This window comes from Clytia hemisphaerica, unplaced genomic scaffold, assembly GCF_902728285.1.
Source record: "Clytia hemisphaerica strain Z4C2 unplaced genomic scaffold, Clytia hemisphaerica genome assembly, whole genome shotgun sequence".
In the NCBI taxonomy this organism is placed as follows: domain Eukaryota; kingdom Metazoa; phylum Cnidaria; class Hydrozoa; order Leptothecata; family Clytiidae; genus Clytia; species Clytia hemisphaerica.
In genome coordinates, this window is record NW_027103316.1 from 308,159 (window position 1) to 335,718 (window position 27,560).

General features: G+C 34.4%; 3 protein-coding genes across 4 annotated transcripts in view; 1 reads left to right on the top strand and 2 right to left on the bottom strand.

The window, feature by feature from the left end:
• Positions 1-23,707, bottom strand: part of LOC136814036 (serine-protein kinase ATM-like) — a 47,939-nt gene extending 24,232 nt beyond the window's left edge. Inside the window, exons 1-24 of one of the 2 annotated variants that reach the window (XM_067070545.1) lie at positions 23,639-23,707; positions 9,333-9,425; positions 8,774-8,956; positions 7,649-7,694; positions 7,297-7,458; positions 7,044-7,209; positions 6,731-6,890; positions 5,822-5,923; positions 5,647-5,708; positions 5,296-5,347; positions 5,016-5,173; positions 4,695-4,805; positions 3,747-3,933; positions 3,380-3,447; positions 3,016-3,177; positions 2,741-2,830; positions 2,581-2,638; positions 2,258-2,289; positions 2,074-2,143; positions 1,738-1,974; positions 1,332-1,418; positions 840-948; positions 433-563; positions 69-98 (exon numbers count right to left, since the gene is read on the bottom strand). In XM_067070545.1, the coding sequence (XP_066926646.1) occupies positions 69-98; positions 433-563; positions 840-948; positions 1,332-1,418; positions 1,738-1,974; positions 2,074-2,143; positions 2,258-2,289; positions 2,581-2,638; positions 2,741-2,830; positions 3,016-3,177; positions 3,380-3,447; positions 3,747-3,933; positions 4,695-4,805; positions 5,016-5,173; positions 5,296-5,347; positions 5,647-5,708; positions 5,822-5,923; positions 6,731-6,890; positions 7,044-7,209; positions 7,297-7,458; positions 7,649-7,694; positions 8,774-8,956; positions 9,333-9,386 (2,517 nt within the window). In that variant the 5' untranslated portion in view covers positions 9,387-9,425; positions 23,639-23,707. Of the gene's footprint in view, positions 1-68; positions 99-432; positions 564-839; positions 949-1,331; positions 1,419-1,737; positions 1,975-2,073; positions 2,144-2,257; positions 2,290-2,580; positions 2,639-2,740; positions 2,831-3,015; positions 3,178-3,379; positions 3,448-3,746; positions 3,934-4,694; positions 4,806-5,015; positions 5,174-5,295; positions 5,348-5,646; positions 5,709-5,821; positions 5,924-6,730; positions 6,891-7,043; positions 7,210-7,296; positions 7,459-7,648; positions 7,695-8,773; positions 8,957-9,332; positions 9,426-14,124; positions 14,167-23,638 lie in introns of those variants that run through there. The other variant, XM_067070550.1, reaches the window with a different exon arrangement.
• On the bottom strand, positions 15,563-16,006 carry LOC136814236 (nuclear apoptosis-inducing factor 1-like). Its single transcript, XM_067070753.1, has one exon. The coding sequence runs from the start codon at positions 16,004-16,006 to the stop codon at positions 15,563-15,565; it is 444 nt and encodes a 147-aa protein (XP_066926854.1).
• Positions 23,708-24,307: 600 nt separating the features above from the next.
• Positions 24,308-27,560, top strand: LOC136814078 (dnaJ homolog subfamily B member 9-like). Its single transcript, XM_067070579.1, has 3 exons — positions 24,308-24,577; positions 25,620-26,099; positions 26,494-27,560. Exons 1-3 carry the CDS (start codon positions 24,355-24,357, stop codon positions 26,562-26,564), a joined length of 774 nt encoding a protein of 257 aa, XP_066926680.1. The 5' UTR covers positions 24,308-24,354; the 3' UTR covers positions 26,565-27,560.

Genomic DNA, 27,560 nt, shown 5'->3' on the forward strand with positions numbered 1-27,560 from the left:
ACAGGATTGACATCTATTAACTGCGAAAGGAAAATAAAATAACTTGCTGAGAGATGAAAAGCACATACCATTTTAAGCCCTTTACAATTGTCTTGAGCCTGTGAAAAAGAAATTGAAATTGGTATAATGTAATTTTATGAAATGTTCACTCTGCCTTGATGAAAAATTAGCAATTGCCACATTCGACCAACCCAAGAAACTGTTAAATTCAAGGAATGAACTGATTTTGAAATGTCGGCATGTAAATAAGTTCAACCTCCAACTCCACGACACTTGAAACAAATCTTTAGTATATAATTTTTGACTCTTAGATTTAAAATTGTATAATTTTATTATAAACTTTTAGTGTGCAATAAAGCTAGGTTATCTAACGGTTCTCCATGTTACTATATATTAGAAAGTGTGGATATCATAATCACAGTCAAATTTTACCTGTTCCAAGTCAGTTAAAAAAAGTTCTTTCAATTTCTCCTCATTGACAATGGTGAAGACAACTTTGCAAACGATCGAACATGCGACCATTTGAAGTTCTTCACCCACGTTCGCAGATGTCAATGGATTGTCTGGAAAGAAGGATGTTCTTTTTAGTTTTTAATGGAATATAAACTTTTAAAATATTGATAATAAGGAGAATATCGTTTTTTTTACACTTCATTGTTATATATAAATTGCCAGTAACTTCAAGCAAATGAAACGAAGCCAAACGTAAATCTCGTGATCCAAGCCACGATAAACTTCCAATATGAATATCACTGGGTCGATAAACTCAAACTTATTTAGAACTTCAAGCAACCTATATTTCCCATCGGGTAAGAAGTGTTGACCTAATCTGTTAATACCTTGATTATTGTTATTCGTGTCATCACTGTTGGGAGAATCATCAAATTCCATCATCATGTCGTCTGTAGACGAAGAGGCGCCACAACTCAATTTTCCACTCACACTATCCTGAAATGAGTTCAAAGAAATAATTGGGCTTATCGAGAAATAGTCCGTGCCCCCCCCCTTGTTGAGGATATCGGATATCCAGGGGGTTCAATACTATCTGGATATCCAGGGCCCTTATAAGGACCTTAAAAGAGGGAGATGATATCCAGGGAGGTACAGGACTAAAAGTACCTGGATATCCAGGGGGCTGTGGAACTCGAAAAAAGAATATCCTCAACAGGTCGGGTACGAAAAATTTATGGAAAAGCCCATTTAGTTGTCAGCAGACCCTTTAGAAAACTTCGTTTCTTGTTATGTTACATTAATACTTCAAATTCAAGATTTTAAGTAAACTACAAATTTCAAACTTTAAAGTTTACCTAGCTACAAACTTGTTTTTTTACCTTTTTGCTGAGAATGGAATATAGTACATCTTCCACAAGATTCCAGCCCAACGCAAAGAAAATGGAACGTACACTTGCATCTTCTAACTGAAAATATAAACATGTATTTATTGACTACTTTAACGGAATAATAAAAATTACACGTACTGGTTGTCGAAATACACATTGTTAGCGCTTCTTTGATGCCAGTTAACATTTTAAAAGTAATTGCCTAACATTTTCAGAGTTTTTCTCAAAAAAATTTCACGGATTAGACCTTTCCAAATTTCTATGGGGACTTAATTTCGCGGATGACACCCAAATCCGCAAAATCCGCAAAATTTCATCCAATTCATTCATACATTAAAGTATCTGAAGCCAGAAGGAAAAACGTCCATCAAATGATCACGAAGAACGAAATACTTACAAATGTATCAAAGAGAGAGAGTCCTTCAACCAGAGCTTTTCTTTCTTCTTCTGATTCTTGCTTCAGAAGCTTCGGAAGCATCACGGATAAATGTTCCGAACACTTCCTTATAAACTTGCTCAAATGTTTATTAGCATCAGTATCTATGATATATTTCTTCATCAGAACCATAACTTTCAAGCATAAACATAAAGAGGTTGTGTGGATTTCCAGGTTATCCTTTTCTTCAACTGTATCCTAGAATTTGATAAAGAAGGACCGTCACGAGGTGAAGAGATGAATGAGGGATAAGGTAATGCATTTTCACATTAGGAAGACAAGAAAGAAAATCCTTACCATCACTTTCCAAAACCTTGTAAACAATTCGATAAGGAAACCACAGCCTGTCTCAATCATATTTTGTCGCCTGTCATGAAAAGAAAGAAATACTACATTCGCTTTTTATGACAAGGATAACAAATTTCACATGGTTCATTCTCATTTCATACATCAAAAATTATGCTACTTTAAGAAAACTTACTTGATAGGTTTTTCCATATGTACTGGTGCTGGCTGTAACCGAAAATGAAAAAAAAAATATTACAAATAATAAAGAGCCATTTTTTTAAACAAAAGATTTACTTTTACAAATACATCTATCCGTAGACACATGTTTCGTCCTTCCCAGGACTCTTCATCAGTTCAGTGGTAAGCGAGTATAGACTGCTGTTGTCACCAGAGTGCTCAAAACATCAAGTTTTGAGCTTCGCATAATCGCTTGTGGTGAACGGAGAAGCAGAGCTTGCTCATCAACAGTCTAAAGAGTCTATTTTTACAAACAATAAGTATATTAATTCGACTCACTTTTTGTACAATATCGTAGACTGATCCAGTACTTTCCTCATCTACCTTGCCACTTTTTCTGTGTTAAAAGATATTTATATGAGTATGTAAATTTATTTCTTAATTATTTAAATGCATAGAGAATAAAAATTTAAAATCATTAAATGAAGCTTAATGTTACCTGGGTACATTTACACTTTGACCAGAGAAAAGTGCTGGACTTTTACATGTCAACATTACAACCAAATGTGCAAGGGCTTCGATGTTTGAACTGAAAGTATAAAAAAAAAACATGAACAAGCAAAATGAGACAGTCTTTAAAGTAGTCGTTGAACTGCCAGTAATGTAATTTTTTTGAGTTGTTGACAAATAAATGTATAAATCTAATGAGCTCAAGTACAACAGAGATTACATCCATCCTTCTAAGTGTAAATAAAAAGTATTATGACAAGTTACCTGGCCATGTTTTGATAGGGATTTGAGGGTGGGACGAGCCAATTATAAAGCATGTTTCTCTGCGGAAAGCCATTCAAGAGTGTTTTCTCCCTTTCTTCATTGTACTCGTTGTCTGGAAAGTAATTTCTTGCTGCCATCTCCAAAAATAGAATTAACAATTCCCTAAGATAAATTGAGAAGTATAATCTATTTTTTATCATTCCTCTTGATTGGGAGAGATCTCTTTTTAAGGAGCTTTTAATATTTTATTTGGTTTTGAAGTAGGCTAAGAATAGTCACAATTGAATTACAAGATCATCTTGCAACAAATGCGCCAAAAGTTTGCTTGAAGAGTTTTGTTACTGTTAATTAATTTATCTCCTACCTTGAACAATACCATTGATCAAGGGAATCATCTCTCTTGAAGACCTGATTTATCCTCAATACCTTGAACTGAAAAGAAATTATCATGGTTGCAATATTGCAAATGAAAAGAAGCAGGGGAAATTTAAAAATATATTGTGGGCATAATTTTAATAAGAATGTATAGCCTAGACAACTATCAAAAAACTTTGAGACACTGTAGGGACATTGAGATATGGGGGAACAGGAAATTTTTTAGTTGGTGTTAGTTTTAGTTAGTAAACAGGAGTACCAAGTTTACATAGTTGGATTTGACGTTGGACAAAATACATATAGTTTTAAGGGTCAAAATAAATTATTAAATAATAAAGACAAATAAGGCATTTTACTTGAATCAAGGTTTTGATGAAAGGGACAAATTTTTCTTGGTCAGCCATACTCTTCATGCTTTTGTGACAAACATAAAAAATCTTCAGCAATTCCAAATTACAATCATTCGATTCTCCTTTGGTTTGAACGCAACAGTGAGATGCAACAGCAATTGAATGTAACAAAACATTGTTTTTGTGTTCGACGCTGGAAAAGAATTTAATGAGATTTTAAATTTTGTTTTTTTAATATAAGAACAAACTATATAAGAACACATGGTGTCAGCCCCCCAGAAATCTGAAGGGCACCTAGGCCAGGTTAGTAGAGGGGGGCTAATGCCTTGCAATTCTTTGGGGTTACCTATTCATTAAGGGTACCTAGCTGTCTTGATGGAGGCTCTGAGGGCTGGTTATATTTTCCAAATCGAATATTTCAAAATATTTCAAATTATTGAATTTTTTTACCACAGCACCTAGTTTCCAATCCAATTTCTCTTTCGTTTCCCATCACGCCATCTTTGCTATATTTTTTCTAATGTGGTTGTTTTGATTTACAGCCGCCATCTTTATAGGATAACAACAAATTTTTTTGGCTGAATGGGGGTACCTAACTCAAAGCAATTTCTCAAGGGGACCTAAATTGCTGGGGGCACCATGCTCAATGGGGGCACCTGAAAAGTGGGCTGAAACCATGGAACATATGGCTTCAATGGCCAAAATGTTAAGAACAAGTTAAGAACATCTTAAGGCTTTTGCACTCTGAAATGGCCCATTTCCTAAGAAAATGGACAAAAATGCTCATAAAATGGTGAAAATAAAAGCACATTAAGAACATTTGTAGGCCTGAAACTCAAAAGGTTAAGAATACCCTAGGCTTAAAAATTTATGTATGTTCTTAAAAAAAACTTTTAAATACAATCAACGAAACATCGAATGTATAATGATACGAAACATAAAAACAACACTTACTCAATACCTGGTAGACTGGCATTGTTTGCAATCTTATTTAAAATATCTTTTGTTGTCGTATCATTGATGACAAATGATTGATCATCCATCAAGCTGGATATTACTTTCAATCTTAAACGTAATATTTAATAAGTCAAAAGACTTTATCAACAGCTTTTAAATCCGTTCTTTATTAACAAGATCTTTAAAGTCCTTCTTTAACAATGAATTGTTCTTGGTTTTCTTTTAAAATAATGAAGAAAAGACATGCATCGACTTAAAAATAAAGCAAATATAAAGAAAAAGACTACTGGAAAAATGATCAAAAAGGAGAATACATACATAAGACAAGACTGAGAAGGGCGAACCACAAAATCAATGCCCATCAGAAGTGCTGTCAACGGTTTTTCGTCTGAAAGTCGTTGTCTTTTTCTCCGGTTTTCACCACTTTCAAATGCATTCTCAATGTTTGGGTTTACTTCTACTTTGAGGAAGGTTAACTAAAAAACAGCAATACTGATAGTTCAAAGTTAGAATATAAGACAGCAAAAACACGTTACCTGATTCTGACTGATCTACCAATAATATCAAAGTAAAAAAGAGAAGAAAACAAAATGTTTACCTGACCCACTAACTGTGTCATCAAGGAAATCAACTTCTTTTGATAGGATTTTCTAAAAAAACAAAAGTAATTCTATTTAATAAAAATGACCAGTTGTGTTTTTTTTTCCGATTTTCAGAGTGGCTAATCCAAAGAAAAAATCTCTTACATAATTATCTCTCTTACACATTAAAACTTGCATTCATCGAAAATAGTACTCAACAAACTTAAAATTTATGCATGCGAATGAGTCCTGTACGAGCCCAAAAGTTATTTCTAATTGGCAACATATTTTTGACGTCCTATTTACTAATATTGGTAAGCAGAAACCATATGTCATAGAAAAGAACCTGAGATTTCGTCGACACTTACTTTGATTTTGATATTTGTGCCATTTCTTTGTATAAAACTTCAAACAGTTCTTTCATATTGTCCTAAACGAAGAAAGATTTATTACTAAAAGTTGCATAGATAGTACCTAACCTAAATGTTTATTTTCTTAGGAGGTATTTCGAAAATGATGAAAGCAAATAGTTTTAAAACATACTTTCCAAGCATCATGAAACCACGGGTAAAGATCCAAATCAGTCTCGGAAGAATTTATTGAGTGCGTTTTCAACTGGACATCAAAGAAGGTTAGAAGTTGATTCTACAATAAAAGTTGAAGAAAAAAGAACCTATAGATAATGCTCATATATAAAAACAAGTCTTCAAAATATTATAATAGTTTCGATTGTTAAGACTTTTTAACCCTTCGAGCACCTTCCTATTTTTTTACTAGGGAAAGCATCTCAAGATTGAAAAGTACTATGACTTTGAAATTTTGACCTATCTGGTTGGTATTTTACAGACCAGAATGTAAACTTGACCAAAATCATGTATTGACTGGTTGACTTGTTTGATTTGACTGAAATTTGTTTCTGAAGGCTGATTTGTCAAATAAAAGAGACTAGTAACAGAAAAAATTCGTTCACATTCGAGTATTTGGTACTTTTTGTCTGTAAAATACATGTTGACCACCTGCCAAAACTCTGGAACTAATGCCAGCGCTTTTGACTTGAAATCTTCACCAATGATAGATATTGACCATCTAAGACAGTGTGCAAAATTTCAATTTAGTCACATGATCAGTTGGTATTTGAAAGACCAGTCTGTTTTTACCTAAAATGCTCACCTTCAGCACAACCCCCTGTCCGGTTTCTCTAAAAATTTGGCTACAAGCTTGTATCATTAACACCTAATACTTGTCAAAATTTCAAGTCAATAGCATTTTTCAATCATGAGATATGGTATCCTAGGGGCTGTTTAGGCAAAAAAAGGCAATTCTGGGCCGGTCTGTAAAATACACCATACCAAAAGGTGGCAAAAAATTGACCCTCTGTCCCAAAAATACATGTCATGTGGAGTTGCCTCACAAAATTTGAGCAAAAAATGTTAATAGGCCAGTTGATATTACCTTCAATGAAGCAGATTGGGATTTCCAAATATTGAGCAGAAAATGAAAGATATCATCACCAAGAGCACAAATTTCTGCTTGACATTCCAAAACAAAGGCTTTACAAAATAAATTCATACTTGATATCATTGTTTCCAAAAAGGAAACATTCTCTTTTGACCTAAAAGAAAAGAAAATATTAGGGATTGCTTTATAAGTGCACTTTCAACCAAATACTCACATGATATTTGATCTATAAAATAATTTTTTTATTGAGATTGACACAACTTAAAATTTTAAACCTGATTATTCTTGATTATTCCAGAAGTAATACCTCTTTGTAGAGAAAATGTCTTTGAAGAAGGTAAACAATTTTCCGGTGTCCACGTCTGGTACATTACATACAATCTCCATCAGTTTATGAAGTGCACTTGCGTAAACAAAAGCTGACTGGTGTGATTGATTCGCTTCCAACAACTGGCAAAATAGTTCCACAAAAACTAAAGTAAAATTTGAGTATTCTTTATTTATTAGTTAGTATTTGTGAAAGAATGAATCATAAATAAGTAGCTCTTAATAGTTCTTACATTTCCATCGCTTTGGTCCAAGCTCATTAGAATGTTTTCGTTTTGGCAGCAGCAGCTTGACCAAGATATTGGAATAGATTTCAAGGAAGGACCCTTTTTCCACTCGTTCAATAACATATCCAATATGGTTGAACACTGGTCCAGGTTTTAGGATAATGTTATCTATAAAAGACAAATCAAATAATAATAAAAAACTCTCTATTTGTGTAACGCAAATTGTGCTTGTGCCTGCTTGTGCTATTCACAATATTGAAAGAGAGGGTAGCTAGACAAGTTACTAGAAATTAAAATCAGAGGTTTACATTTCAGGTCTTTGATAACATTTAAAAATTATGAAAAATAATATTCTTACTTCTTTCAGCAGTCCTTATTGCTGTCTTGAAAAGGTTGGCAATTTCCTAAAAAGATATATGTTGCAAAATACATATCAATATAAAACTATGTTAATGTTTTGAGCCTATTTATTCATAAATAAAACTCATTGCCAGACTATTCTGAAAATGAGAAGATTGGAAAATTGTCTCCTTAAGCAAATTTGTTGGTACTGTAATGATTACCTAAATCATCTTTTATAAAAAACCTCTCCAACCTGGACCTTCATCACTAAGCAACACTAGTGTCGCACCAAAATGTGTATCAAAGATATTTTTAATGCTACAAAAGCGCTTTATCATTTGCTTGACTCGCAAACAAATGAGTATGCCTAAAAACTTCTAAAAAATGAACTAGTGCTTTTTAATGAAAGTAACTTTAAAAGAAAATTTTGATTTGACCAATGCCAGCTTCGAAAACTAATTTGAATAAAAACTGGTCCCTTGAGAGAATACAAGGATTTTTGTCTCTATAGACATTAACTCCCAAAAAAAAGAAAGATTCTTTGTTTCATCTTGGCATTCTAGTCATTTGAATGTTAACGTTGTAAACAGTTCATCAGTTAAAACTACTGAAATGCATCATATTTGACTTCCCATCCAGGAGACCTTTTGTTTTGACATTGTATTCAAAATGTAAAAATAGCAATTATCATTTTCTTTCCCAGGTTTTACATTGTTTTTTGAGTGCCAACAGATCCAGTTTTCCGAAATACGAATAACAAAAAAACATTTATATTTTTCTCAGTTATGATTATTCTTTTTAAGCAGAAATACCACAAAAATTATAAATCAGTTTTGCTTGGTCCATTGATTTTCTTTGTACTTGACGAAAGTAAGGCACCCTTTTTCAGTTTTTTCAAAATAGTATATATATGAGCTTTTTCTATATAAAAAATAATGTAAACTTTTTTGGGCTCAAACAAAGGGTTTTCATGGTGCTGTCAGGGATTTTCATCATTTTTAAATCAAATTTTGACCAGAGGATGTTTTGAACCAAAAAATCTTTTGTGAAAATTTGAAGCTGACAGCTTTACTCAAAAAATGATATTCAATTCCTTTGTCTTTGCTGTATATATCCTAAGAGCATTGCAAAATAAATTTACCTTAGCCCTCTTTTCCAAAACTTCCAATGAACTAGCTTTTTCAATTTCCAATGTAACAAACTTTGCGATCCTTTGCACTACAACATCCCAAGTGATTTCTGACTTCTTTCTTCCAGATGACTTGTCAAGGGCAATGACAATCTCATTATCCTTCAGCATCAATTCAAGTTTTGATGAAGCACTCTAAATATAAAACACTATCATCATTAAGGTCCAATTGATACTTGAGATACTTGGAAAGAAAGTCCTCCCTCTAGGAGAAGAATCTTATTTGTCATTGTTTATATGATGCTTAATAGGAACAAATAGGAGCAAATATTTCTGATTGAATTTGATTTCCTCCGTTCTGAAAAGGGCATTTTTTCAAGGGATTTTTAAAGTACTCCTACATTGTCTAGTATCAAGGCTCCAAAAAATGAGATAAGCTTTTCTAAGCTCAGCCTAGACTTTGTTGGTATGAGGAGGTCCGCAAATGTTCAAAGTTTTCACTACGCTCATTAAATTGCTTTAATATTATACCTAATATTATTAAGTGATGCACATGAAAAAATTGACAAACCTTCCTTTCATTGTTTTTATCAGAGAGCAGCTGTGATAAAATTTCGATAAGCATCTTTGTTACCAGGATGAGTTTAGGAAGAAACCACTATGTCTAAAAAAAGAATTCCCATAGTTAACCCTTTACATTGTTTCGTTGGAAAAAAACGTAGGGCATTCTTGTAGAAAAGTGACGTTAGATTGCTGCTACCACTACAATGCATGTAGCATTACATGTAAAATACAAGATATATTGTACTCTTTTTAACCAATCAGACTGTTGATATTTTTTTGGATTGCCGATAATAGTAATATCTTTCTTTAAATGTTTTTTTAAAACATTTTTAAACATTTATAGAGCTTTGGTTGAACACTTTGTTTGTGTTCTTGTGTAAATATACATTTGAAATAAAATTGTTTGATTAATCAATTTTACTGTACTGGAAAATATTTATATTTTTGATTTAAAATTCACTCTACGGTAACTATGGGCAAGCACCTCTTTGCTAAGATGTTGGCTTGAAATAGAAAATGATGTTAACGTTCATATTCTTCTTATCGTTATAGGCTAGTATATATTAATATTAGCATTTGGTCTGGCTGTGGGGCTTTTATATTATTCACCGTTATTGACTTTTCATGGTAGCAGAAAGTCGTTCAAAATGGCGTCATCAGAAAGTTTTCAAAAGCCCCCAGCCTTTGGAGATGACAAACCTTATACGAGATATGTGGAAGAATTGCGTGCTTGGACTTATGTCACAAACCTTACCAAGAAGAAGCAAGGATTAGCTGTAGCGTTGTCTCTACCAGAGGATGACAAATCCCAAATAAGAGACAAAGTATTCAATGAAGTTGATCTTGATGATCTGAAAAAAGACGATGGCCTAGAAACTTTGATAGCGTTCTTTTATACAGTGTTTAAAAAAGATGTGTTGGCGGAAGTGTACGAATATTACGTCAATTTCGATCGATATAAGAAAGTTGAAGGCGAAGCAATGGATACGTACATACTTGAATTTGAGAAGTGTTACAATAAAACAAAAAAATTCAAAATGGAGTTGCCGGAATGCGTCATGGCATGCGATTCAACATTACATTTCGTGAAAGATTGCCCTCATGCTTATGAAAATCTTGAACATTCATTCTACATAAAGACTGAACAATTTGCTCTATTTACGGGCCAAAATAATGATGAAATGACAGTGTTGTTAACAGAATTTACCAATGCTGCCGTTCTCAACAGTGGATGCTCGTCAACAGTTTCTGGACAAGATTGGATGGAGAGTTTTATCAACTCACTAAGTGACAGTGAAAAAAGTGAGATTATTTACAAAGATAGTGATACTATTTACAAGTTTGGAGGTGGCCAACGACTCAAATCAAAAGGAAAAGCATTGTTGCCCTGCTACCTTGCTGGACAAAAATGCACCATTGAAACAGATATTATTGATAGTGATATTCCGATGCTTTTAAGTAAAAATGCAATGAAAAAAGCAGGAATGAAACTTGATTTGGTGAACGATAAAGCTGAAATTTAAGGAAATGTTGTTAACCTACAAAGTACATCAGCAGGCCATTATTGCATCCCTTTGAGAGACACATCTATTGACATAGAATGTTACTTTACCGGTGTCGAAAGTGATCAGGAAATTTCGTCAGTTGTCACAAAACTTCATAAGCAGTTTGCTCATCCGTCCCAGAAACGCTTAAAAGGTTTATTACGAGATGCAGGAGTTCTGTTGCCAGTTTGCTCTAAAGTGATTGATGCTATTTCAGCATCAAGCAGCATATTTCCTGCAAGGCCAGTTGTCAGTTTACCATTAGCCACCACCTTCAATGAAGTCGTAGTGATGGATCTCAAGAAGTGGGAAGACGGTAAATACATTCTTCATTTAATCAATGCAGCTACAAGATTCACCATGTCCAGATTTATAAACAATAAAAAGCCGTCAACCATTGTAGATAAAGTCATGCTTATGTGGATCAGACCAGAATTCGGTTGTCCAGTGAAATTTTTAGCAGATAACGGTGGTGAATTTGCAAATGAAGAGTATAAGGATATGTGTGCTAACCTTAATATCGAAGTCAAAAACACTGCAGCAGAAAGTCCATGGCAAAATGGATTATGTGAACGTAACCATGCCGTTGTTGATGAATGTTTGCAAAAAGTCCTGGAAGAAAACTCAAAAATGAAACCCGATGTTGCCCTAGTATGGGCAATTCATGCAAAAAACTGTTTATAAATGAACTCCGGCTACAGTTCCTATCAGCTTTTGTTTGGACAAAATCCTAATCTTCCATCCGTGATCGTTGATAAGCCACCAGCTTTAGAGGGTACAACAACATCTGAACGTTTCTATCAACACCTTAACAGTCTACACTCAGGGAGACGAGCATTTATACAAGCTGAATCATTAGAGCGAATCAGGCGTGCATTGCGACATCAGTTACGAAGCCATAGCGAAATTTTCGAAATCGGTGATGCTGTATACTACAAATCTTTGTCCGCCATGGAAGTGTTTATGTAAGAGTTCCCAGTTGTCGAATCCTCAAAGTCGGAGAAGAATTCAACCCAACTCCAAACAGAAATCCAACCAAACGTATTAACTCCAAAGTTACAGTCCCAACAGCATGTGACAAATAGGAAACCAGCGATACCGGATCTACAGAACCGATTGACAGCCCAGTGACAATTTAATATGAAGATGATGCTCCTACACCACCGATCTCGGATCAAACACCTGTAGTACCACCGCCAATGCCTGCAGCTGTATCAGAAAGACAACTTTTTCCTAGACTACAGGACATTGTGCGTATTAAACAAAATAACTCTGAATGGGAAACTGCCCGTATCATCAGCAGAGGAGGTAAAGAGACGATGCAAAGTTTGCATCGTGGTTCAATGTCAAAAATGTAGAAAATGGTGAACATTCATGTCTTGACTTTTCAGCGATTGAATGGAAAAATACCAGTGAAAGTGTCAATTTCAATGCTACATTTCGTCCCACAAATGACCAAGAAAGAGAACTTGTCAAAGAAGCTAAAGAAAAAGAGCTTCTTAATTGGAAGTCACTTGACGTATATGAACCGGTTGAATTCGAAAACCAACCCTTGATTTCAACAAGATGCAAAAGTAGCTGAGAACCTAGTTTGGAAGCTACGAAAAGTAGTGTATGGGCTCAACGATGCATCCCGTAATCGGTATTTTACGATTTGAGAAACACTACTAAAACTTGGATGCGTACAATCAACCATCGACAAAGCACTGTTCATGTGGCGTGATTCATCTAACCAGGTTGCAGGAATGTTTATCCTACATGTTGATGACTTTTTGTATGCTGGTTCACAGACCTTCTTAAAGACTGTTGTGAAAAAGGTGTGTAAAATTTTTGGTTCTAAGGGAACTGATATTTTCAAATACATCGGATTATAAGTTTCAACCAACCAAAATGAAACAACTTTATCGCAATCGATCTACGTAAAGTCAATCAAGGAGATTCCAATCACGCCATCGAGAAACTAAAGTTACTACGAAAGAACGATAAAGTGACATCCGAAGAGGAAAAACTTTTGAGAACAGCAATCGGTCAATTGAATTGGGTCGCAACATAGACACGACCAGATCTTTCATATGACGTTCTTGAACTGAGTATGATAACCAATCGAGCCACAGTAGATCATTTACTTCAAGCGAATAAAGTCATCAGAAAGTTGAAATCTGAAGCGTTACAAATCAAGTTCCCATGTCTTGGAGAACTGAGTAATCTTAAGCTAATGTTATTCAATGATGCATCGTTCGCCAATCTTCCTGACAGAACTTCCAGTACTGGTGGTCGAGTTGTTTTTCTCTTCGGCGAAGGAGATAAATGCTGTCCCATTTCCTGGTCGTTTACAAAGATTAAATGTGTCATGAAAAGCACCCTTGCTGCAGAAACATTGTCACTTGCTGATGGTTGTGAAGGTGTTTTCGTTATCAGATGCCTTCTAACAGAATTGATTTACGGAAAATCTGATCAACAGAATCGAATCCCCATAAAGTCATTTGTCGACAACAAATCTCTGGTACAAAATGTTCACTCAACAACTATGGTATCGGAGAAAAGGCTACGCATTGAAATGGGTGTCATTTATGAAATGATACACGATAATAAAATGTCCATCAAGTGGATCGAAGCTTCGGAGCGTCTTCCTGTAAATTAAATCAAGTTCTTGTTTTTGGAAGGCTACGTCCTCCATGAGAGGATGTTGTTAATGTTATTCGATATTGGTATTTGATATGTTGATTACATGATGAGATATGTTTTGGTTTATATTGATGAGAATGGTATTTAAATAGTTATGATGATTTTGATTTATTGAAAGTCCTGGTTCGCGATCGATTATTGATGGATATATTTGTTCCAGTTGATATTGGTTATGTTGAAAATGGACTTGTTATACAATGACCATTGATATTTGGTTTTGATATTTGTTTTATTGGTATGCTTTCTTGGCTGGCATGATGATTATGTTTTGATAGTATATTTTATTGATCACCTCATAGACAGAGGGGAATCTGTTAATATCCTAGTTTTAATTTTCAGTGGGCGTTTTTTCCAGTGCTTTTTAAATTAATTTGCACATTTGTGAGATTCTATTCACTGTGCGAGCGCACTTTTCCTAGACTAGACATAATACCTCTTTTTACTCATGGGATTGATAGTAATTTTACATCTTCATTATTTTTAAAATGAAGCACAACCAAAAAAACAAAACTTCAGAAAGTTGCGTATTTCCAGGGAGTGAACAATTCTGACAAATGACAAAATCCTAACCTGTGATCAGATTGTGGTTGTTTTCTGTGCACCATGCTGAAGCTCTAAAGGGATGTGTGAAAACATAACAATCGGACAAATATGCAATCTTTTAATTAAATTAACATTTTCAAAAACTATGAGAAATTGCCTTAAATTCGAGCCAAGCCAACCTTGAAAACTAATTTGAAGATCAACTTCCCAAGAAAAACATCTACGGGAGACCGAACCCACCTAGATCCGCGCACCGCCTGATAGGCTATTTCCCGGAAATTTTGCCGGACCTTAAACACAGATAGTACAGACTTAAGCTTGTATATCAAGATTACAGGATTTCGAGTACGGGCCGATTTTACTTTCGTTTTGAGTGGTTTCAAGCAAACATCTTAGCAACGGGGTGCTTGCCCATAGTTACAGGGATTTGTGCAAAAAACTAAACATAGAAAATTTTCCTGATCCCCCATTTCGATAAAGCCAGTTAAAAATGAAACCTTTCTATGTTTCACTTTTTTGCACCTATTCTTACAAATTAAAATATTTAAGATTTTAAGTTCTTCTTTTATTCAATGATTTTTACGGCACTTTGTTAACAATCTAACTCTCGCATCAAATTCCCGCTATTTTCAGTAAATTGAAGATGAGAAAAAACCTAATCTATGGATCACGGAGTGAAACAAATGTACGAAGGGTGGAATTTTACAGCCACCCGTCGTGCAAGGCACTGAGAGGCCATGGGTGCCAAAGAGAAGGGCCGTGTGAAATGCGGCAATCTCATTGGTGGAAATTTGCTAAACAACTGCGAAGGAGTGTCGGGAAGCAATCAGTAGAAGAAACCACTTTCATTTTTGTTGCAGATTTCAATATAAACTTCTCTTACAGGGATTAATTGTTAATGTGTTGTGCCAACTTGTCAGCATTGTATTGTTGTAAAGGGAAAGATAAAAGAGGTAAGACTAGCCTAGTTTATAATCCTGGGCCCGGTTGTTCAAAAGTGGATTAGCGGCCGATTAGCTTAAGTCCGGATTAAATAGCGATTAGCGCCGATTAACGAAAATTTGTCTGTTGTTCAAAAAATATCACGATTAAAAAAGAGATTAACTTAGACTTAAACACCCCAAAACTTAATCCTGCTCGGGAGTTGGATTAAGGAAAGATTAAGCTTAAAACAAAGTGAGAAATGGCCGCCATGAACATGATTTTATATGGAAATTTGCAAAGAAGACGTCCAAGAACATACAGACTGAAAGATTTTATGCATAACAACACTTTTTCAGATGAGGACATTCGGATGCGCTTTCGCTTTTCACGACAAGGCATTGTGTTTTTAACCAATCTTCTCAGACAAGATCTGCAAAGACCTACACAAAGAAACCACGCTTTGTCTGTGGAAAGTCAAGTGTTGATTTCTTTAAAGTTTTTGATCGTTCTTCACTGACTGAAATTATTATCATAAAGAGAATTATTTGTACGAATGGAATAATCGAAACATAGAGTTTTCTTTACCTGTATCATCGATGAACGATGAGGAGGAAAAACCATCTAGGCCTTCGAAGGAAGGGCGTCCTTCGAAAAGTGAAATTACTTTATGCTGAGCTTCAGTTGGGGGTTTTGTTGGAGGGCCACCACCAGTTCCATTGACGTATCTTTTATACTCGTTGTGAGTGATTTTTGCATCGGATTTTAGATTTTTCCATTTTGTTTCGATGTCTTTCGTGCTTCTATTTGCAACACCGAGGGCATTAACTTTCAAAGTTATGTTCTCCCATAGAGCTTGTTTAGCAGCGTTTGTTATTGAAGGGGAGAACTTTCCTTCAATCGTGCTCTGACTAGCCTCGTATTCCTCCAAGATGATTCTGATCTCATCAGCAGTGAAGTTAGTTTTTCTTGGTCTTTTTCCTGACATTTTGTATAGATTGTTCGATTGTTCTTGAATGAGTTTTTAAAAAAAAATTTTATTTCTCCTTTTGTTTGTTTTGGTTTCGCAGGGAACGTTCGAAAATTGAAAAATGACGTCACGGAACATTCGAAAAGGGTTTTCCCAGAGTTTTCCCGCGCGATTACTTAATCTGACGTTCGAACAACGGAAGTTAATCCCCGCGATTAACTAATCGAAATTTAATCGCGATTAGCGTTAATCGGGATTTAATCTAATCGATTTTTTGAACAACCGGGCCCTGATGTAGGAGTTTAAGATTAGACTGACAGGCCCATTAACATGTGCGGAATTATTTTTACTTTAGTGTATAAACAAGGCCTTAAAAATGGAAGCGCTGTCTCGGGAATTGAATGAAAAATTTGGTTGGTTGATGCTGCACCTTCGCAATCAGTGATTTTGTCTCATTTTAAGTTTTCAAGTTTTAATTAATTGTCTTGGGAACTTGAACACTTTGCACTTGATTCAGGTAACTCTCATCCTTGTTGTTGTAAATACATCCTGTAGACGACTGATGTTGTTTTTTATGAAAGCTTGATTTCCTAGTGTGACTAACTGCACATGCAATCGAAACATAGAAAATTTTCCAAATCCCCCATTTTGATTAATGCAATGAAAAATAAAACTTTTCTATGTTTCACTTTTTTGCACCTATTCTTCAAAATTAAAATATTTAAGATTTTAAGTTCTTCTTTTATTCAATGATTTTTTATGGCACTTTGTTGACAATCTAATTCTTGCATCAAATTCCCGCTTTCTTCAGTAAATTGAAGATGAGAAAAAACCTAAGCCACGGATCACGGATTGAAACAAATGTATGAAGGGTGGGATTTTACAGCCGCCATCGTGCAAGGCACTGAAAGGCCACGGATGCCAAAAAGAAGTGCCGTGTGAAACCTCATTGGTGGAAATTTGATAAACAGCTGCAAAGGAGCGCTGGGAAGCAATCAGTAGAAGAAACCACTTTCGTTTTTGTTGCAGATTTCTATAAAAATATCTCTCAGGGATTACTTGTCAATGTACATGTACACATGGTCTTGTGTCAACTTGTCAGCATTGTATTGTTGTAAAGGAAAAGATAAAAGAGGCAAGACTAGCCTAGTTTCTAATCCTGATATAACGTCAACTGCTCTAACTTGGGACTATCTGACAAAACATGGGACGGCAATTCGGCCACCATTTCACCAAACCTCCAAAGTCATTTAATTTGAGTTAAGGAACAGCGTATTAAAAAATACACGATTTCTCTTTCGATTTTACAGTAAGTGAAAATATAGACCAGATATGCAACAGTCCCATGTTTCGACCATCAATTTGTCCCAAGTTAGAGCAGTTGACGGTAGGAGTTTAAGTTTATTGAATTGAATTGAATTGAATATATTTTCGCTGCTTACAAAAAAAATAGATTTCTCTAATACAATGGGGAACCTAGAAGAAACTGAAAAATTATTACAGAACTAAAGAAAAAAGAAATAATAATTAAAAAAAAATGAATAAACGATTATCATAATGTTAATAGTAACAACAAAATAATGAATATTAGAAATATTTTTACTTTTATTTTATGACAACTTCTTTGAGTAGTTTTATTTGAAAAGTTCTTCCTGATACACCACCCACCCCCTCCCATCCTGGGAAAACACACTAAGTTCACGCACACACATTCAAACAGAAACACGCATACACACACACACACACACAAAGATTATTCCTTTTCAGCTTTGTATTTGTCTAAATAGAATTTTGTAGCTAAAGATTTTAGTTCATCAGTATCAAGGTTATGAAAATCAGTGTCAGGATGATTTATTAGTAACTCATTCCATTGTTTTGACGAAAGACGAGAGAAAGAGTGGTTACCGTTGAAAGTTTTAGTAGTTTAATAACTTTGCCCCTGGTGCCAGTTTTGTGATCAATTTCATCAAAATTAAGTGTTGAGAGGACATCAGACGTAAGATTATCCTGGAGGTATTTTTGAATAAATAAGATATTCATTACTTTCACCTGATCAAAGATCTTGAGTAATTTAAGCTCAGCAAACAGGGGAGTGGCAGAAGTTCTTGGCTCACTAAAGGTCATGAGTCTTAGTGCAGTGTTTTGAAAAGTAAGAATTCTATGTGTGACAGTATTGTCACAAAGTCCCCAGAGTTGACTAGCATAGCGAACATGAGAGGCAAAAATTGCATGATAAATGTTTAGAAGGATGTGAATTGGAACATAGTGACGAAGTTTAGATATTGCCCCATTTGCCCTTCTCAATTTAGCAGCAACGAAAGAAGTGTGAACCTTCCAGTTTAGATGATTGTCAAGGTGAACACCCAAATACTTCACACTCTTACTTGGTGATAAAACTTTCCCGCAAAGCTTAATTCTTGGAATACAGTCCATCTGTCTCCAAGGGGAACAAAAAATAACAAACTCAGTTTTACTAGCATTCAAGGAAATTTTGTTGGCATTAAGCCAGCTGACTAAGACTCTGAGATCAGCATTAACCCTCCCACAAAGACTCTATACAGTTTTTGAAAAGTTTAGTAAATGAGTATCATCAGCAAAATGATATGTTTCAGAGGTTCTTATACAGCGGATCGTGTTCAAAAATAAAGGCCTGTTTTGTGACATTTTCAAAGTGGCTGACAATTTTGTTAATAAAATGAGTATTTTTGGTGGCTAACAGTTTATTTTTTCACCAAGCATAAGTAGAACGATTAACCTTTCCAATTGTTTTGGAGCAAAATTAAGTGGCTCACTAGGTTACAAGATATTTCAAGATAAGCTATGAGTCGTTTATGTGGCTGACAACACTGGTGGCTTTTTGAAACCAACCAGTTTCAAAATGTTGCTCCTTTATCTGTTTTGAGATAATATGATACCTCTAGTTACCGATTCAAGTGTCATTTTCAAACAAACCATTTCCTCCTTTGAGGTGGCTGACAAAACACATATTTGGACATATTTGGACCTGGAGCCACACATTTTACTCATTTTACCATTTTTTTCATCAAAATATGTTCTTTGTGTAAATACCGATCATCATATAAAATTTCAACGTTTTATTTGAAATATTTCCCAAGTTATTCAAGAAATACTATATTTTTATCAATTTTTGAGTTCCCTAAATGTCACACTATTTTTTAACATGATCAGCGGTGAAGATCGTTTATATACAACAAGAACAGCAGAGAGGACCCAAGACTGAACCCTGAGGAACTCCATGATTAATAGGTTTTAAAAGGGAATTTGAGCCTGCAAGAGAAACATACTAGGAGCGGTTAGTGAGGTAAGATTGGAACCAGTCATTGACAATGCCTCTGACTCTGTAGTGATCGTGATCAACTGTGTCGAAAGCTTTTTGTAGATCGACAAATACACCACAGGCAAACCCACCATTGTCAAGATAGTTTCGGATACGTTCGACAATATTAATGAGTGTATGCTCAGTAGAGTGAGCCTTACGAAAACCAAATTGTCGAGAGTAGATTTGATTATGATGTTCAAGAAAGTCAGAGAGACGTGAATACATCACTTTCTCAAAAAAAATTTCAATGTTAGATAAAAGTGAAATTGGCCTATAATTAGAGACTTCAAGGGGAGAACCTTTGTGTTTGAAGACAGGCACAACTTTAGATATTTTGAGAGTAGAGGGAAAAATACCACTGAGAAAGGAGTAGTTTATTAGCGCCGATATTGGCACAGAAATATCAAGTCTTAAAAGTTTAAGTATATTTATAGGAATACTATGAGGACCACTTGCTTTATTTATTGAGAAAGAGCCAATCACCTTCACGATTCATAGTGTCGAAAGGGGTCTGACCCCCCCCCCTTCTTAAATGACCCCCCCCCCTTCTTGGCATCCCCCCAACCTTTAAAAATGCCTATCCCCCAAGGGTTTTGGGCTAAATTTTTTTATGGTAAAAAGGGAAGGGAAACAGTAAAGAAAAATTAAGTCTGGCAAATATAATAACACTTTTTAGTGAAAATAAAGAACTTCCTTTCATGCAGACCAAATTTCATAACAGTGCTGGAAAATAATCTACAATATATGTAAGCCCCCCCTTCCTAAACGATCCCCCCCTTTTTAGTGAAAATTTCTGATCCCCCCCCTTCTTGACTTTTTTGGAAGGTGTCATCCCCCCCTTAAGAAAGGGGGGGGGGTCCGAGCTATGCCGGATTTCTTGATAAGTGGTTGGTGCTAAGAGGATGGAATGCAGATTTGGATCTTTCATGAAACTGCTGAAGTGATTGTAAAAAGGCGGCATTTTTTCACAAGTAGAATCAGCTATAATAGTGAAAAAATCATTGAAGGAATTGGCTACTTTCTTAGGATCTGATGTCAAAGAGTCACCTGTGATGATTGAAATGGGTGATTCTGAATTAGCCCTTGTTGAGATTATATCACGAACACCAGACCAGACTTTTCTAGAGTTTTTAGAATAGAAATCAAAATATCTGGTGTATATAGTGGTTTTTCTTACTACGCCTAGTCAAAGTGACTATCATATTTCCATATCTACGATATAATTCATAGAGTCGATCTTTGGACTCCTTAGTTTTAGCCTTAGCATGTTTTGTCTGTTAGTGGTCACGTTTTTTGATTGACTTTAAAATTCCTGGCGTTATCCATGGTTTTGTTTTTGATCTAACTTGACGTTTGGTAAGTTTGACTGTGGGTAGATGTCTCTCCACAAGTACTTTCATTTTGTCATTAAAAATATTTAAACAGGAGTCTGGATTATGACCAAATCTCAAAAAAGCGTGTCCCAATCAACTTCAAGAAAATCCAGAATAAATTCTTTTTGGTTGAAACACGATCAGTCTTGCTGAAAAAAGTATTATCTTCACCGGGACACCGGGAAACTTACCTTCGAATGATCAGGGTGTATATGGATTCTTTTTTGGGATTTTCAAGGTTTTCAAGGTTTTTTTAGTCTTTTTTAAGTGGTTTTTCAAGGTTTTTTGGCAAAAATTTTGGCGCTTTTCAAGGTTTTTTTATACTCAGTTGACATGGCTCTCTACAGTGGTTTTGTTTTTTTTCAGAGTGGCAGGCGAAAGAAAAATAGAGGACGGCAATAAAATTTATTCGCTTTTGGTGGGCGGGAAATTATTTCCAAAGTTAAATTCCTATCTCCCTCTCAAGAATGATACCACAAAAAGAGTTTTTGACTCCAGCTCCCTAGTCTTTCAACTGTAGAAATAAAGAAATAGAAGCAAAAACCAAATGTTTACAGTGACTGACGAGGCGCTGACGAGAGAAAATTTTGATTTTGACTCTTTCAAATGGCTAAAAGACGCCTTGTTTTTTATTGTTTTTTTCTACAAAAATCAATTGGTAAAAGAGTTGTTTTAAGGGAATTATTTATTGATGAGCGGCCCTGAAGCAATTTGAAAATTGGGGAACAGTTGATTTCTTAGGGCTCATGCAAACGGAAAATTAGTGATAAAAACTCAGCCAATGATAAAAAAATATGTTGCATTCGTTGGGACAGAATCGCTACAGAAACAGGTGAATATGGAATTCTCTAAATGTTATAAAGGTTTAGCGCCACAGGCGGTTTTTGGGACATTTTCTCATGACAAACAGTTTAGGAACGTACTTACTTATTCTTACTTTTTGAATGTCTGGATAGATTTCTGAGACCGGGGAATTTATTATTTGTAGTATTGAGCCGGCGAAATTTGACAAAATTTTTTCATAAGTTTGCTATATATCTTATAAACATTTTCAACGCTAAAATTCAGAATTTCAACTGCGTGTATACTTTTGAATCACTTTTTTTTATGACTTGAAAAAATAGTAAGCCAAAGTTGAGAGCCTGTGTCTTACGAATATCATTATTTGAAACCCAAATTATCTGAATTATTCCATACTTTTGAGACGAAATTTAGAAATATTAGTCGGATGATATATAGATAAAAGACTTGTGAAGAGTAGAACAACAGAGACTTTTTTCCAAGTTTTGATGTCGTTAGCAAGGTATTCCCAAGAGGTATATCATCAAAATTTATTGTTAATTGAAAAGAAAATTGATAGTTTTCAAGGTTTTCAAGGTTGGGTGGTTCATTTTCAAGGTTTTCAAGGTTTTCAAGGTTTTCAAGGTCCTGTAGACATTCAGGGAAATCCCTCAATTGCGGTATAATGCAATTGCGGTAGTTTTCATTCGTGATTAGCCTACAAGGGCTTATAACAGTCACATATAGTGCTGGTCGACAAAGATAAACAAACATCGACTGTAAAAAATTGTATGAGAAGATAGCTTTTCTTTATTAAAAGAATCTGATCTATCGAAAAAATATTTTTTCTGTGCGTTAATAAGATATGATCAATTATGTACAAAAATTACATGTTTTCTCCTTGAATCTTGAATTCTGTTTCTTGAATATACTGCAATTGCGGTATATGAAAAATTTAAAAGTGACGTTTATACCGCAATTGCAGTAAGAAATTACTACCGCAATTGAGGGATTTCCCTGACTGGTAGACACCCTGATGATGGAAAGAGACAAAACTGGGGGAGATGATCTGATATGGAAAAGCATAGTTGCCAGATACAGTTCCATTATCAGATGGGCTAGAAAGAATATTATCAATGAGAGTCCTTGAGTCCTCAGTTATTCTCGTTGGTAAAAGGATCTGTGAATGTGGAAGTATAAGATTAGAGTCAAGGATATCCATGAAGGACATTAAGAGATTTAGACTGAATGTTGACTGTGTATGAAGAACCCAACTGATTGAAAGTGCAAATTTTTTTAAAGTGAACGCTCAAAACGAATGTTTAGGAAATCAAAAAGACAACTTTTGTATCCAGACGGTGTCAATCGAACGAATCGAACGCCGAATCAATTGAACACAATCGAATAATTGCAATTTGATTGTCGAACAAAATCGAATCGCAATCGAATATTACCTAGGATTTGCCGTTCGATTGCTTCGATTACGTTCGATTATTTCGATTACGTTCGATTGCTTCGATTAAGTTCGATTGTATTCGATTATGTTCAATTTTCTTCGATTGATTTAGCTTTTATTCGCTTTTGTACGATACTTAAGCGCTCAGCCGCCCACGCTAAAAAGCTCTAACGGAGTGATCCAATATTTAATTTAATCGCAATCAAACTCATCGAACGTTATCGTAATCGAACGAAATCGAATATTGATTGAATGTAATTGACAATCAATCGAAACCAATGGAACATAGTCAACTATTAATTGAACCAATCTAACCTTACTCAAAACGCAATCAAACACAATCGAATATTACCCAGGAATTGGCCAATCGATTGAGATTCGATTACTTTCGACAATCGAATCGCAATTATTCGATCGCGTTCGATTACGTTCGATTGGTTCGATTGCGATTTTTGTTCGAAGTTGTTTGATTGACACCGTCTGGTTGTATACAGGATGCTAAAAGTTTTTTGAATATCATTGCATTGATTGCACTTGACCCACTGACTGTTTGCAACAGATTGCTGGAGTAAAGAGACGTCAAATTGACATCCTTTGTCCTTGAAAACTCGAAGAGTTATAGATATCTTAAAAAAGGAGGGCAATGTATCTGTTTCCAGGGACAGGAAAGAAAAATTACAAGAAGAATAAAAACTATATACCTTTTCTGCTTGAAAAAACGGCCATTTTGTTCGACTTCAGCAAAAGTTTTTTTTCCCGCTCCATGTGATAACTTCACTTTCACTTTCGTTTTCTTCTTCAAATACTTGATCTGGTATCACGGGGGTCGTGTGAGTTAAAGATTTTCAGAATTTTTGAAACAGTTATCATTAATATACAAACAAAGTTTATTAGATTCTTAACTTGTTTGATCTAAAAGTCAACAATTGAATAGAAACAAGACAAAATGAAAACAAGAGCATTTGTTAGGGGAAGTTTTTTAACTTAACCCCCAGTACAAAAGTGTTTCACACAATGTAGATAGACCAAGGTGAGTGGTGTAAACCAAGCTTTGATTTAAACCAATCAGAGCTGGTGTAGTAGTACAGGATCATGTAATCCTTGCTTGCCTCGATTAAATACAAAAATTGATTGTAAACAAGCAAAGTTTTCTCGGGCTATCGAAGCTAATCAAAATAAATTAAATTTTCGCTGAAAATTTTTTTAACTCATGTGTGATTTTTTTTCAACTTATGTTTTTCATATTCATAACGTTTTGGATTTGGTTTGACTGTATTTACTTCTGTTTGCTGTACTTTCTTCATGATTCGAATGAATTTAAGGTAAAATTTAGGTTTTTAAATTTACAAATAACAGATCCTCAATAACATTTTCTTTATTTTTATAGGATAGGCAGATAGGAGGAGGATAGGACAAAATGAAAATCAAAGTCGACTTCTTATACCTTACTTTGGCAGTATCAGTGCTAAAAAGCATCACTGATGCTACAACTCAGAAAGACTACTACAAAATACTTGGGGTGTCAAGGACTGCAACTGATCGTGAAATTAAAAAGGCTTTCAGAAAACTTGCAGTAAAATACCACCCTGATAAAAATAAATCACCAGATGCAGAACAGATGTTTCGAGATATTGCAGAGGGTAACTATATTTTTACATTTGACTCTCACAATGCTGTATCATTCTTCAAAATATTGAAAATATAATTTGAATCATGTTACTATATTCCATTAACTGCTGTAAGTTGGTCTAATAATGACAACAACCCCCCATTTAAAATACATTTTAAAACAAATTACTTTTTTTTGTAGTACCGTGAGATTGGGTAACTTGCATCCAGTGGAGGCTAACATGCCCTCAAATGAATGACCTGGCTGGTCATTAAAATACAAAGTTAAATCAAAACAAAAATGGTAGAGTAGAGCTGTATAAGCGGAGCTGTGTAGTTCATTTGTTTTGAAATTTTGCTGCTTTGATTACCTTTGATTGGCCAGTCATTTGTGATGGCTATGCAAGTTTCCCTCCACTAATGCAAGTTACCCGACTTCACGGTACCTACCTAGAGTGTTGGTCTTTTCCTGTTGTAAAGTGGTAATAAATATAGTTAAAAGCAAAGAAATATAGTTTAAAAATCAGTTGGAATAAATGGGTGAGGGTTGGAATCTTTTTCAAAATTTAATAAACAGATGGGACCTAAATAACCAGGGGTTTGGAAATTATACCTCTAAATACCCCCCGCAAAGTAAGGTAGTTTTAGACTAAAGGCTATTTAAAACAAAATAAGGGAATATTCTTTTGACAGCTGAAAATATTTTTAGAATTAGTAAAGAGGGGGCCAAAAATTTCAAAAATAACAAAAACGTAGTTTCTTTCTGCAAAAAAAATACCGTAAGTTGGTCTAATGTCGACATCCGTCTTCTAATTTCGACATCCTTCCTTAGAGATAGGAATAATAGGAAGGCTGGAATCACTGATAGAAGAAAGATTTTTTCCTCTCTGAACGTTAAGCAAAGACAATTTGTTTCAATCAGCAATTCCGACTTTCCTATTCATCCAATCTCCAAAGAAGGGTGTCGAAAATAGAAGAGGGATGTCGACACTAGACCAACTTACGATAGCCATTCCTTTACATACACCATAATTTTACATTTTTTTTAATCTTAGATACTCCTTTTCCTTTCAGCACATGAAGTTCTATCAGATGAGAAAAAACGAAAAATATACGATAGATATGGAGAGGATGGATTAAAAGATCAAGCTGGATTTGATAGCAGTTCTTTTGATTTTAATGTAAAAGACTTCTTTAAAGATTTCCATTTTGATTTTGGGAAAAATTCATTTTTTAATGATGAAGAAGATCATTTTGGAGACAGTTTCTTTGGCAGTCATTTTGAATTTCACAATGCACATCACGACAAACATCATCATGGTGCAAACGAAGACTTTCACAATGCTCATCATCAATTTCATCATAACAGAGCTCATAATGCAAATAAAAACCATCATCACCAACATGAACACAATGATTTTGAAAACATTCGATTTGAACAAAATGATAATGGACATGATTTACATGATGGTTTTGCCAGTTTTGGAGGATTTGATGATGATTTCTTTGGGGAAACACAATTTTTTCATAGTGAAGAAAGGACAACACATACAAGTTAGTTAAAGTGTTTAAATAAAATTATCAGTCATCCAAAATATCCAAATTGGGAGATAATCATGTATTTTAAACTCTTCAAGTATTTGTATCAGCAAGGTTATCAGTGCAACAGCAGCACAAATTCTGTGAAAATATGAAAATATCTTATCTCCTAGAAAAGGCAATGAACTTTCCTTGGTTATTTTTGAAATACTTCAGTCAAAGTTACTAAATTCATTGAAGATCCACTTTGAAAATCATAACTGAAAGGTACTTTTGAACTAAGAGATTTCTTTATTGAAAGGAATGATTTTGAGAATTTAAAGACACATAATATTATATCAAATTTCAAACTTCAAGTTAATTAGAATCCCTGGTGTCAACATCTTATAAAACTTCAATTTTTTTCTAGGACAACAGAGATGTAAGACCGTAACCAAGAAAATGGGCAACATGGTGATGACAACAACTGAATGTTCCTGATATTTTGGTGATTTCTCGCATTCTAAGATTTCTTGAGGGTTATATTGTAATATATGTTAATTCCTTTCCTTATTTTGTTGTTGAGTGTTTTCGTGATAATCAGTTTCATGCTTTTAATTTGATGCTTGGGTTATACTTAAAAACATCACACAAACTAAAAATGAAGCATATGAAATATTCAAGGTATAATTACAGATAAAAACTTCACAAGTGATTTTATTAAAACCTACGTTTGCACGTTTCTACAAAAAGTTCTGCTATTTTATGGCGGCATTTTTGATGTGAAAAACATGAATATATAACAGTCGTGAATGTAATTTGCTTTGCGGACCTATTTCAGTCTACTCTTACATCATGCATGAAAAGGAGCTCCCTTTAAGTAGAAAAACAATTTTAGCATTTTTATTCCGTATTTTTGTTTAAGGGCTAAGAATTGTGGGATACTTTTTTATAAGTAATTGTGCTGGTCACTTATTGTATTTTTCTGTGAAAATGCAAACATTGGAGGAAGTCGTATAAATCTCATAAGAAATAAGAAAAAATCTATGAGGAAGTATTTTTTTGTTTCGTCACCTACTGATTTCTAAGTGAGTCATTATAAAGGATTTCAAAGAAACTTCACAAGTTCTTTGTTCGTTAAACATCAAACATTATGTAATTGCTTCTTCTTGCTAGTAACAAGTGGAAAATTTCTAATGCAAATGACTTGGTTTAACAATTAAATTTTATTGTTGTTGAGTTCTGACATCAAAATAGATTTATTTTTACTTTCTATTTGAAAAAAGATATTTTGATACTAGAGAATCAAATAGATTTACTGTAAATTCCTTTAATAAGCTACTTACAGAGATAGATATTCTTTATATTTTTTGTTAAAGAGATTTTTGTTGTCAAATATATTTTTTGTCTTTACTAATAGTTTTATTCTATTGAAAAATGTATAATTTATTTCTACACAATACAGAAAAAGAAAAAAAATGATACAATGAAATAACA